The sequence below is a fragment of the Polypterus senegalus genome, chromosome 10, assembly GCF_016835505.1.
Source record: "Polypterus senegalus isolate Bchr_013 chromosome 10, ASM1683550v1, whole genome shotgun sequence".
Taxonomy (NCBI): Eukaryota; Metazoa; Chordata; class Cladistia; order Polypteriformes; family Polypteridae; genus Polypterus; species Polypterus senegalus.
The window spans coordinates 68786705-68800140 of NC_053163.1; the positions used below are offsets into that span (position 1 = coordinate 68786705).

The following is a 13436-nucleotide window of genomic DNA, read 5'->3' on the forward strand; positions in this document are numbered from 1 at the left end:
TCCTCCCACAGTCCAAAGACATGCAGATTAGGTGTACTGGCGATTCTAAATTGTCCCTAGTATGTGCTTGGTGTGTGTATGTGTGCCCTGCGGTGAGCTGCCGCCTTGCCCGGGGTTTGTTTCCTGCCTTGCGCCCTGTGTTGGCTGGGATTGGCTCCAGCAGACCCCTGTGACCCTGTAGTTAGGATATAGCGGGTTGGATAATGGATGGATCTTACACATGAACGTAAATTTCTCCCTTCACATAAAATCTGTAAAAATCTTCTCATATGTGCAGCTCAATTAACAGTAAAATGCTGCGCTGTATACTCAATAAATCTGTAAGAGGGTAGAGCATTATCCTGCCCTACATGACTCCAAAACAATGAAAGAAAAAAATAAACTCATTTTGACATGCATGCTGTCACTTAGTGCTCGGTACTTGTTTTGGAATTACACAAAGTCGCACAGTCATGACAAATGCGTGCCCAGGCCCAGAACGTTAAGTGCAGACCAGGAAGTAGGAAGTAGGAGTTTCATAGCAAAAATATTTACATTTACTTTATCTGAGGTAACTTTCGAGGTGTGTGATAACAGATAGTTACATTCCTCTTGCTTTTCCAATTGGAGCACAGGTAGGTCAAGTGACTTGGTCTACAGTGTCAGTAGCAGGATTTGAACCCACAACCTCAGGGTCTGAATTCCAATTACTCAATTGATTTTTTTTCTTTTTGTAAGGGAAATTTTCAATCCATAATGTCCCATTACAGTAAATCACTTGTTCAATGTAATCCAGTAATCATTTAAAATTATAACCCCACACCTTTAACAATTATACCGGGAATCAAAAAATAATGAAGTGTTATTCCCTGAATTTTATTGTATTCATCACAAACATGCTGCAGTGCACATCTCTTCATAAACAAGAATGGATCTGTAGTGACTTGTCCAAGCTTTATTTGATACTTTCATTCTAATTCCTGTAATTCTGGTTCACCAACATATTTATTTGTAATCAGTCATCTTGTCTAGGTGCAGACTTGACAGATGTTGTCAAAGAAATTCCCACCTACCTGATAAAATGGATGAAATTCTGATGGAGTTTCTGATGGAATTAAATACAACTTTATATATATTTAATTTTTTTATGCACAAGCAAGTACAGTACTAGATGGACGCAGGACAATGGAACAACTCATCGGCTGTCACAAATTCAATGAGGAATCCACATACTGTAAGTGATAAGAGATCCTCACTGAACACCAGGATGTATAAATGCTTGCTTTACAAGTCGTGAGTGCCACAGCAAATGTATGGGCATACAAGAGGGTGATTCCTTGCCTATGCAGGACACAATGATAAAAGAATCCTTACCCGGCTGGGAGGACCAGAATTGACACTGGCATTGAAGTATTATGTCATCCCAATATGCAGGAGGGCAGCATCCCTGAGATTTGGGTTCCTTACAGATATCCACAGGGCATCATGAGAATAGGAGTTCCAGAATACGGCTTCTGTTGGGTTCCGTGAGTGCCACCTGGGGGCGCTGTAGGTGGGATATGAATTTCCCCTTGGGATTAATAAAGTATCTATCTATCTATCTATCTATCTATCTATCTATCTATCTATCTATCTATCTATCTATCTATCCTACTTTATGGGAAGCTCAGTGGCAAAGGTAACTAGCAAACATGAACACAGAATGTGCACATGAGTTAGATACAGTAATTTAATGGAACTATAAGAGAGTACATTTGAAAAACTGTAAGGATGCTAGCCATATCCTCAGTACTAAATCTATTAAATCTGTTAAACTGATGGATTGTGCATCTTTAAAACATTTCTAAAACTTCATACAGTATAGGCTTTAGTTGTGACATAAGCATTTTGTTCATTCTTTTATAATTCTATTACATTTGAAAACTTCTTCCACAGTTTCAAACCATTATCTAGCAGAGCACAATTTTAACAACCAGGAAAAAATCATTTTGCAATATTTTGAAAATGCATATTACAAGTAATATTCTCCCAGAAGCTATTGATACTTAAAAAAAATCAATATGAGTTATTAATTTGGAGAGGAAGCAGAATGTCTGCTTCCTCGGATATTAGCATTACTTATTGCTGTGCATAATCAGAATTTGCTTTCTAAGAAGGAGAAAAATGTGGATTATTTACAGAAATATATCTTAGCCTTTAGGACAATATTAAGTCACTTACAGCTGCCATTTTCTCATCTTTGTCACATAACACAAGCCTCTTTGGCACTCATAACAATAAATGTTACTGCTTTTCATTCTACTAAAGTTCATTCAAAACTGCATGTTACTTGTTTCTGGCTCATTTCTGTACACAGTGGAGTCAACTTGCACTGATACACCTGTTTGGTGTTCATTTCAGTTCAGGTTTTATTTGGTGAATTATAATGTAAGTTACCTGCCTCACTTATAAAAACTATAGATACAAGCACAAATAGGTTTATCATTCATTATCTAACAGAAGAAATCCACCTTAATAAAAGGATAAACGTCTGTGTGTGCCCATCCAGTTGTTATGTCTCATCACAAACATTTTTATAAATGAAGAGCACTGCATTTGCCATTCCAATAGACGGTGCATCACAAACATTGACACTGCTTCAACAAATTCCATAACAAATGGCACTTAACAGTGACCTATACATTGCACAGTGCACTGCAAATGTTAACGCTGATGTCTAGGTTGACTACCCAGAATTTAACCTGTCTTATATGGGCAGCACAGCTAATCTACTCTATATATATATAAAATCCTAAGCCTAAAAGTGCAACGGTGATGTTTTTATGTCACGCTTTAAATCAGGCTTCTTTTCAGATTCTTATTCCGTTTGTAAATTATAAACTAAAAATTATCAAGAACTCACATTTCGTGAGATGGGACTTTGTGCCAAAAAAATTTACCATGCCCGGGGCCGGAAATAAAAGACAAAGAGTAGGACAGCTGCTGTACAGGCTTTTAAATGTTTGAAGCACCACACTAGATGCAGGTCACATGGCATGGCTACAGCAGCAAGCCAGCAGCTGACCGAGCAAAGAGGAGGTAAAAAAAAAATATTTGTTTCCCATTGTATCACCGTTTAAGAGGGGGTTTCGGAAGAGTGACCACGTCTCCTTGGGGTGCGTTCAGGCCCCCTCTTCACAACGCGAGTGGCAGAGATGCGAAGTGGTATGCAAGCAAAGCGAGCAGTGGGGAACCTCCTAGTCCAAATATAAATGTACAATGACATTCAAACAACGTGATGACAAAACTGCTTGCAACTGTATTTAGCTGGCAAGTGCATGAGCACTGATAACTTTTGAGAAGGTAGAGAGGACACCAGACCCCTTCCTTTCATGGCAACCTACCAAAAACACTTCATGAGGCATGTTATTGTGGTACCAAAATATCTTCTGTCTGAATGCAAAACCTATTCAATTCTTCATACTTTGACTAGCATATTATTGTTTTATTTGTAGGAAATTTCTGAAAACATACATTCACATCTAAACATCACTTATGGTGCAGGAAGTATTTTACCAGTGTAACCCACCAGAAAGAAAATGGGAATGCTCTAAGCCTCATTCCACATGATCTCTAACTAGAGTAATCCTTGCTTTAATCTAGCCTATCATAAGTGTAAACCGACACACTGAGCTAATGGAAAGTTCCACCACCTTATGAGATTATTCATAGTGTCTCCAATGTGCAACATACCATGAACAACTTGAAATCTTCTGTTAAGTTTGACTTGATTGTATGGAAGGTTGCTCCCAACCTCTCTCTTACATGCTTTAAATAAATTCAATAAAAATTAAAAAAGAGAAGAAAAAGAAAGCCTCTGTCCATCTGTTGGCTACTCTCAGTGATTTGTGGTATTTTATTATGAGCTGGTATACTATGTGTAGACCAAGTCTAAAATAAGTATGAAACCAAAGATGAATCTATGCACTGTCTGGAACTCTAACAGCCATGTTCCAGATTACTGTGAATGGATATTTTTTGTGTGTGCAATTTAAAGGACAGTTGACATGCCAAAGTGAAAGTATCCTCATCTTTTAAAAGTAAATAATTGGACTGTACAGAACTATAATGAAGAAAAATGTAAACTGTCAATGTAACATTTCCTGAAATTGTTATATTTGTCTGTTGTTTGGAGTAGTGTAATTTATTCACACATTGTGCTTTTCAGTAAAACTGCAACAAGTTTGGCAGAAAGAAGCATTCTAAGGTGATTACGGTGATAGAGGAAAAAGAAGTATTCTACGGTGATAAGGAACGACTTGTCTTTAAACACTGAAAAAACAGATGTTAATTATTGGAGGGAATGACTATGATCACAACAATATATTGACATTATTTAACTCAGTTGGAATCACCATTAATTATATTGAATCCGCCGGCAATCTGGGTGTTATCTTTGACTCTAGTATATCATTTAAAGCGCACATTACAAAATTGTCCAAAACATGTTTTTTCCATCTTAGAAAATGTTGGGAAATGAAGACATTTTCTAAATATACGGGATAATGACAAATTCATTCATGCATTTATTTCTAGTAGGATTGACTACGGCAATGCAATGTTCACTGGATGTTCAAATTGTCCTTTATACAGCTTTCAGTTAATCCAAAATGCTGCTGCAAGAATTATTACAAGAACAAGAAAATATGAACACATAACAACAGTTCTTAAGTCCTTACACTGGCCACTGGTAAAGTTTAGGGCAGATTTCAAAATCCTACTTTTAACATATAAAGCTTTACTTATCTGAACTTATCATTACTTACAAACCAGAACACACATTTAGATCTCAAGATGCCGGTCTGCTTATGATTCCAAGGATTAACAAAATAACAGTGGGAAGTCCAATGGTCTGCCTGCTACAGTCTGGTTTTCGCACTGGTCATAGTACAGAAACTGCACTAACATGGGTTGTAAATGACATTCTGATATCCTCTGATGAAGGAAACTCCACTGTAATTATGTTGTTAGACTTAAGTGCAGCATTTGACACCATTGACCATTCTATTTTACTGCACAGGCTAGAAAACGATGTTGGGCTTACAGGCCCCGTGCTTGCTTGGTTCAGTTCTTACTTATCAAATCGATTCCAATATGTACAGAAATGTGCTGACAGTACTCCATCATTATACACAGAAGTTCAATATGGTGTCCCGCAGGGCTCAGTACTGAGACCTTTACTGTTTTCACTTTACGTGCTTCCACTGGGATCTCTCATTAGGAAACATAATGTTAATTTTCACTCGTATGCAGATGACACCCAGTTATACCTTTCATTTAAATCAAATGAAGTTTCTCCGATGTTGTCTTTAATTAGTTGTGTTAGCGAATTAAAGGAGTGGATGAATGATAACTACTTGTCTTTAAATACAAGTATACAATACAAGTATATAAAATACAAGTATATAAAACAGAGATGTTAATTGTTGGAGGGAATGACTCTGATCACAGCAATATTTTGTCATCATTTAACTCAGTTGGAATCTCAATTAATTTTCCTGAATCAGCCCGCAATCTAGGAGTTATCTTTGATTCTAGCATGTCATTTAAAGTACATATTACAAAGTTGTCCAAAACATGTTTCTTCCATCTTAAAAATGTTAGGAAATTAAGGTGCTTTCTAAATAAACAGGATTCTGAGAAATTAATTCATGCATTTATCTCTAGTAGGATTGACTACTGAAATGCGGTGTACACTGGCTGTTCAAACTGTTCTCTATACAGCCTCCAGTTAATCCAAAATGCGGCTGCAAGAATTATTACAAGAACAAGAAAATATGAACACATAACTCCAGTTCTTAAATCCTTACACTGGCTCCCGGTTAAGTTTAGGGCAGATTTCGAAATCCTCCTTTTAATATATAAAGCATTAAATGGCCAAGGTCCGGCTTACTTGTCTGAACTTATCATGACTTACAAACCTGGGCGCACATTAAGATCTCAAGATGCCGGTCTGCTTATGATTCCAAGGATTAATAAAATAACAGTGGGAGGTCGAGCTTTTAGTTACAGGGCCCCTAAACTGTGGAATGGTCTGCCTGCTACTATAAGAGATGGCCCTTCGGTCCCAGCCTTTAAATCCCAGCTGAAGACTCACTACTTTAGTTTAGCATATCCTGACTAGAGCTGCTGATTAACTGTACAGACTGCATCTCTGTTGTTAGTCATTAGCACTAAAATATAAGTAACATGATAGTTATAATTGAATACTAACCCATACCTATTCTGTTTCTGTTCTCTGTACTCAAATGTGGCAATTGGTGCCATGGCCCACCTGCCAAGTTGTTTGCCTGCTTATGGTAAAGTCATCCCTGATGGAGAATCACAGGAATCATGGGAAAGAGTGGTCCTTTCATCGGATTGGCTGGCCGAGCAACGTTTCAGCCGTGGAATGGCCAAATGGGAGAGGCAGCTTGATGGATAAGGTCTCCAGGACTCTAAAAATATCCAAATCTTATTATGTGATATCATCTACTGTTAAATTCTGCTCCGTACTTCTAAAATTTTTATTTTTATGCTGTATTAAGGATTTGTTCTGTTCTGTGTATTGTATTGTATTGACTCCCTTCTTTTGACACCCACTGCACGCCCAACCTACCCTGAAAGGGGTCTCTCTTTGAACTGCCTTTCCCAATGTTTCTTCCATTTTTCCCTACAAGGTTTTTTTGGGGAGTTTTTCCTTGTCTTCTTAGAGAGTCAAGGCTGGGGGGCTGTCAAGAGGCAGGGCCTGTTAAAGCCCATTGCGGCACTTCCTGTGTGATTTTGGGCTATACAAAAATAAACTGTATTGTGTTGTATTGTACTATAAGAGATGCCCCTTCATTCTCAGATTTTAAATACTGCCTGAAGACTCACTACTTCAGCTTAGCATATCCTGACTAGAGCTGCTGATTAACTGTGCGTACTAAATCACTACCATTAGTCATTAGCACCAAAACATAAGTAATATGATAGTTATAATTTGTTAGTAGCCCTCAACTATTCTGTTTCTCTTCTCGCCAAGTTGTTTGCCTGCCTAAGGTAAAGTCATCTCTGATGGAGGAGCACTGGAATTGTTGGGTAGAAGGGTCCTTTCATCAGTTTGGCTGGCCAAGCACTGACTGTGGAATGGCTAGTAGGGGGCAGCAGCTTGATGGCTGAGGTCTCCAGGACTCTGAACAAATCATCTGCTCTTGCCTTTTGCTCTGCACTTGTAAAATTACTATTGTATTATTGTATTGTATTGAGGATTACCTGTGTTCTGTTCTGTGTATTGTATTGTACTTATCCCCTTTTTATGACACCTACTGCACACCCGACCTACCTGGACAGGAGTCTCTCTCTGAATTGCCTTTTCCAAGGCTTTTTCCATCTTTTTCTGCTACAAGGGTCAACCGACAGGGCCTGTTACAACCCACTGCAGCATTCCTTGTGTGATTTTGGGTTATACAAAAATTGTGTATTGTACTGTATAAAGGACAAATAAGGTAGATTTGCTTTATGTACTATTTTCAGATGTTCTTATTTAGCAAACTCTAAAAATAGTACTCACTTCCTTGTTAAAACTGTCGCCAGTTTATTGGGAATGCAAATCATATACAGTAACAAATTAATCATTGACAATAGTTACCTCAAGAAAAAAAAATGCAAATAAAAATGTGTTGAGTTAATCAAACTACAATTTGAAGGACTTAATACACAAATTCCGAGCTCTCCAACATAAGCACAAAGGGGCTAGAAACAAGGATACAAAGCCTGGTTTGAAGCTTTAAGAGATGACTTTTTTAATGATTCAACAAGCCGAGTATATAGAAGGAAGGCATATTTAATCACTCAACATATCTTTTTCTTTCAATGTTTTTATTCTGAAGCAGAAATACAGAAACTTTCCTGTAACATATTTTAAAAATGTTTCCAATTTCTAGGAGATACTTTTTTCTGTTTAGCTAGACAAATTCCAGCTGTTAAAGACCTTGATGTCAATATGCTGGATCAACTTCATTGGGCTTCATGTACGATATCCTGGAAATCATATGAAGTATTCACTCCCTTCACTTTTCACATTTTTTCACATCCATCCATTATACAACCCGCTATATCCTAACTACAGGATCACGGGGTTCTGCTGGAGCCAATCCCAGCCAACACAGGGCGCAAGGCAGGAAACAAACCCCGGGCAGGGCGCCAGCCCACCGCAGCATTTTTTCACATTTAACAGTGAATCACAGTGGATTTAAATAGTTTTTTTTATATTGGTCACCAGAAAAAGACTCTTTACAGTAATGTCAGAGTGAAAACAGATCTATGTAAAGAGGTCTACATTAAGTACAAATGTAAAATACAAAATAACTGATCACATACGTATATGCACCCACTTTAATATGACACACTTAAATCATCAGTGGCTCAGCTAACTGTTTTTAGTAGCCACAAAATTGTACAATGGAGAGCAACTATCCACTGTCAAGGGGTTTCAATTGATTATTGTATAAATGCACCTTATTTGGTTCTGTTCTGTATTGTCTGCATTGTGGCCTAACCTACTGTACACTTTGAGGACAAAAGAACACTCCAATGAACTTTGTGGAGAGATAATTGAAAAGCACAAGTCAGGATGAATACAAGGAAATAGGAAGGAAGTCACTGAATATCCCTTGGAGTTCAGTTAACTCAGCCATTAAGAAATGGAAAAAGTATGACACGGACATAAATCTGACTGAACTGAGTGATCATGCAAGAAGTAGACTAGTGAGCAGTCCAAAGGAGAGATTTATGAGAACTCTGAAAGAGCTACAAGCTACAGTGGATCATTTCAGAAAGGCTTCAGCTTTATGGGAGAGTGGCCAAGAGAAAGCCACCATTAAAACCACACAGGGCATCTCAGCTATATTTACATGTGTTAATTTGGGGAATGCCTTTATCCAACATTGGAGGTACAATTAGTTGCATTTATTTGATTAATCCAGTTGGTGCTCAGAGTGAAAGCGACTAGCTCATGGTTACACCAGTGCCAGTAGCAAGATCTGAACCAGCAACCTCAGGGTTTGAACTCTTAACCACTACCCCACACTGCCTGCAAAGCAATTGCAGTATTCTTGTGTTATCACACCCTATGACTATTTTTTCCATTCTTACATACCAAAGAAGACTATGCAGAATTAGATAATAATATAATCATATACAGCATGCTGCCAGGTGTCAGGTAAAAATAAATAGTAAAAAAATCTGAACAATTTCTTCTTGGTTCAGACACGCCTCATATTGTAACAAAAACTGATTATTAGTCTAATAGAAGGCTATTTTTATTGTTCATCAACTACTGTGCATACACAAAAAGCAACACTGAGGCAGAGCAGTGGAATAAACTTTTGCACAGTCAATGAAATTATTGCACTCAGCAGGAGTATTATGATCCCCAAAATGCCTTTACTCTGTTGTGTGACTTGTAGGCACATCTTGTGGGAATATGGTGATAGAGATGCAGTCAGTTCTCTTGGTGAAACAAAAAATCTACAAACACGAAAGGAAAAGTCCTTTTGCTCACACAGCCCCAACATTTAACCTTCAGGAGGGCACAATAAATGGCATCAAAAGGAGGTACAAGGTGGCCAGCCAGGTTATTATAGTTAATGAAAAATAAGTCAAAACTGGAACTAATTATTAAAAAAAGTTTTCAGAAACTAAAATAAAATAATTAACAAAAACGAAATGAAAAACTAAAACTAAATTAATCTACTAAAGTAGCTGGAAAGACTAACCGAAATAAAGTAATAACTTACTAAAAATACTTTTAGTTTTCATTTTAGAATAAATATTCTTGCCATATCCACCATGAGCCGTCTGCATTTACTCATCCAGTGATCGGTGGCTGGTGAAGGAAGGCGGGTGTTTACACAGCATTTGCGGTGACAAGGCAATCTGAATACTGGCATGTAAAGCATGTGAAACAGAAAGCGATTTAATGTGCGATAACACTGGCAGTTCTTAAGGAGCGGATAGTGACAGGATGATAGATTCTGGTTCAAGTGTTAGTGAAGCTTACCAAGGTGATGATTTCCTTTGAATGCGATCAGTAGTTGTCAGAGCTGCCATTCACTGGATCGCCGGGGCACAAAAGAGATGTATTAAGTACAGATAATCCCTTAGAGAATTTTAGTCTGTTCATAAATTACGGCATATTAGCTGTAATTCTGAGCCCTAGATGTGGTATGTACACTGCAACTATTAAGCAGCAGTACACACTAAGCCAAATTCCAGGCTACATATATGAATCTGACGTCCTTTATGATGTGCTGCTATATTTCTTTGTGCTTTTTGTATATCAAGATGTTATTCAAATAGATGAAGTCAAAATGTGCTGGTCAACAAAACCTTTACCGTATAGACAGAAAGATCACGAGTGAGTAATGTTTCAGTTTGTTTCTCGGGTGTCTGCGTTTTGTTGAAAATAATTCACCTGCCACTTCGCACAGCATAAATCCTTTTTGAATATATAACAGCACTGATCGAGAGACTGACTAGCAGATCAGCATATTGTTACTGACCAATCACTTTCGCTTTAAAAAGGTAGTTTAACAACGAAGAGATAGAAACCTTGTAAAATTACTGAGTTGGCAAGATCTTTACCTAACTACAGGTGAAAAGAGTCTGCCAATTGGTGAAAAACTAAACCTACTAATGTGTTTTTGTATTTATTCCATATTTATTCATTTATCTTTTTAAATTTGCATTCAGAGCTCATAATACCTGATATTGTGAAAACAATCCAGTAGCAGAATTATGTTTTAAAAAATTTTCCCCCTTTTTCAATTTTTCTCTCTCTCTCAAAATAGATAGTTGAAATATCATAGTCTTTTTGTTCTTAACATCAACCATGTCATACATATTGCATACCAGGGACGTTTCCTGCCTTGCATCCAAACCTGCTGGAATAGGCTTCAGGATTCCTCTTATCACGCTCTGCATAAACAAGTTTATATATTGTATATATTGTTCCTAATCTAAGATGCTGTTTCTGTCATTTTGTGGCTGTCCATACACCTATTACCTGCTCCTGCTCTACTAATTATGGGTTTACTGTTCTTATGATGGGCTATTCAAGTCTCACTACACCTAACCTTGACACTAAATGCTTGTTTTTCTTTGTTTCCCTCAATACAGCTAGGTGGGGTCTGCATGCTGATTCAAGCCTAAAAGCTATGTTCTTTCTAAGTCCCCATGATTTTAATGATCACACATGGCAGAACACAGTGTCTGTTTTCTGATTTTTGATATCTTTTCAGGCCTGCAGGTGGAAAAATTCTGCCTACTAATTTTATGTGCCTGAGATAGAATGAGAGATCAATATGGCTGGTAGAAAGTAACAAAGCCCAGTATGGGAGATTTCTGAATACAATATTGAAGATATTCATTATTAGCACATTGTTTTGGAGCAGAATATGTATGTTTTCTGTAGACATTTAGAGTAAACATACCCTTAAACCTTAAAATTCACCTAAATTTCATTACAAATGTCATTACAAATTGTCCCATTTTGGGCCAGAAAAGGAAATGAAGAAAAATGTTCACATTTGTTCAGGATTAATGACATAAAAAATATTTTTAAAATTATAAAATTTTGTAAAATTACTCATATTTAATATCTAGTTTTGATTGTACTTATTTGTATCAGACAAAAACAAAACCAGATAGTAAACCATGTAGTGTTAGTAAGCTTCCACTAACATTAAACTTGTATCCAAACTCATTTAGTGCACAGTTCTCTCTGATTGTGACAAAAAAATTTATTTCATAGTAGCTCTTTAACCATACCATACTAAAACTAAAACTAAAACTAATACATATAAAAATAAAATAGAAATGTCTTTGTGAAATAAAAACTAAATTAAAACTAAAAATACACAATGAAAGAAAACTAAAACTAAACTGAATTTCCAAGTAAGGTCAGAAAAATATAGAGATAAAAACTAATATAAAAAGGCGGAACTATAATAACCTTGGTGGCCAGATTCTTTAAATACAGGAAAACATCTTGTTGGTTAGATTACAGAGCTTCTGCCCCACACAATAAGCTGAAAACACAACTTACTGGAGTTGCTGTACTGAAGTAGGTTGTAGTCTGGCTTATGCATGTTATACAGAATCCAATACACCTGCGCCTCTGCACTACTTGAAGACCATGGAAGTCTGCTGACATAATTGTATGTACAACTTTGTTTAGGCATTTGAGTGTTGTCAGCTGAAACAAAGTGAATTTAAACTTGAAAACAATAAAGAGGAAATAATCAATCATCTTCTTTATTTTCATCCACTTAACTAGATTAACCTTGTCACTGCACAATACAGGCAATGACCCTGACATCAAACAGCATATTTATATCAATTTTGTTTCTCATTTTACACATATAATTGCCTGAAGAGTAAATCGTTAATATTCATTAATGTCAGGCTATTGTCACTTATTTCACTACAATGCTTAAATAGAGGTGAAAAACTTTGTCGTTAACACTATATGCAGTAAAATAAATGTGCTTTTTATATAGTGCTGTTTAGAGATGATTAGCTCAAAGTGCTCCCAAAACACCAAATGCAAAATCAATGCATTCAAGAGTAAAGAAATGCAGTCGAACACAAAAAACAATACTTGTGATGAAGTCTTTGTGATAACAGGTAAGAAGGAAGTTAAAAAGACCAACATGGAATGTGTACAGAAGCAAATCAATAATGGACTATGGTCCTTGTATATAGTAAATGTCCAAAAGGCTAGTAAACCACAGAACTCCATACGAAGAAACATAAAACTCAAGATTCAAGACAAGTCATTATTTTGCAAAATGGAAAGCAAAAGGCAAGACAACCATGGAAAGCACGCCGGAAGGGGTGTGGATTCACTAAGCCGCCAACAAGTGAGACGCCCATGGCGCACGCAGGGAGGAGCCACGCCCACCAACTCTAAGACCATTGGATACGACGACAACTCACAGAACCACGCCCACCAACTCGGATGCGACAACACAGGAAAAACACCGTCATTTATGTTCGTCTGTCGTAGAGTCCACATGCAGCTCTGAGCCACGTTGACTGTTCATAGAGGCATGTTTCTCACGGAAGTGAATCGCTATATGCAGCGTGTAAAACAGTTTGCGAGGGGTATCCAATGGGATCCTTAAAACAATCCTTTAAAACTAAGGTTAAAACACAATGAAGGAAGCAGTCTCTAACAACCAATAAGCCCTGTGCCTCTGTTTCATTACCGTCTCACCTGCTTCACCAATGCAGGCCCTGCAACAGTCGAGACGCTCTCTGAGCAGCTGACCTTGTCTATGCCTGACCGGTTCACACAGAGGCACCACACAACGCGGCAGGACTATCTAAGAGGAGGCATGTTTGTCACGGATGTAAATCGCTATATGCGCATGTAAAACAGTTTGTTTGTCGCG

At 37.4% G+C, this 13436-nt stretch overlaps 1 protein-coding gene across 6 annotated transcripts in view; it reads right to left on the reverse strand.

Moving 5' to 3' along the window:
- The window catches only part of cysltr1 (cysteinyl leukotriene receptor 1), a 58774-nt gene that overhangs the window by 5073 nt on the left and 40265 nt on the right, over positions 1 to 13436 (reverse strand). The window contains exon 1 of one of the 6 annotated variants that reach the window (XM_039765920.1): positions 12086 to 12153. The exons of 4 other annotated variants lie outside the window; for them this stretch is intronic. In XM_039765920.1, coding sequence (XP_039621854.1) covers positions 12086 to 12128 — 43 coding nt within the window. In that variant the 5' untranslated portion in view covers positions 12129 to 12153. Of the gene's footprint in view, positions 1 to 1353; positions 1484 to 12085; positions 12154 to 13436 lie in introns of those variants that run through there. One more of the 6 variants, XM_039765926.1, reaches the window with a different exon arrangement.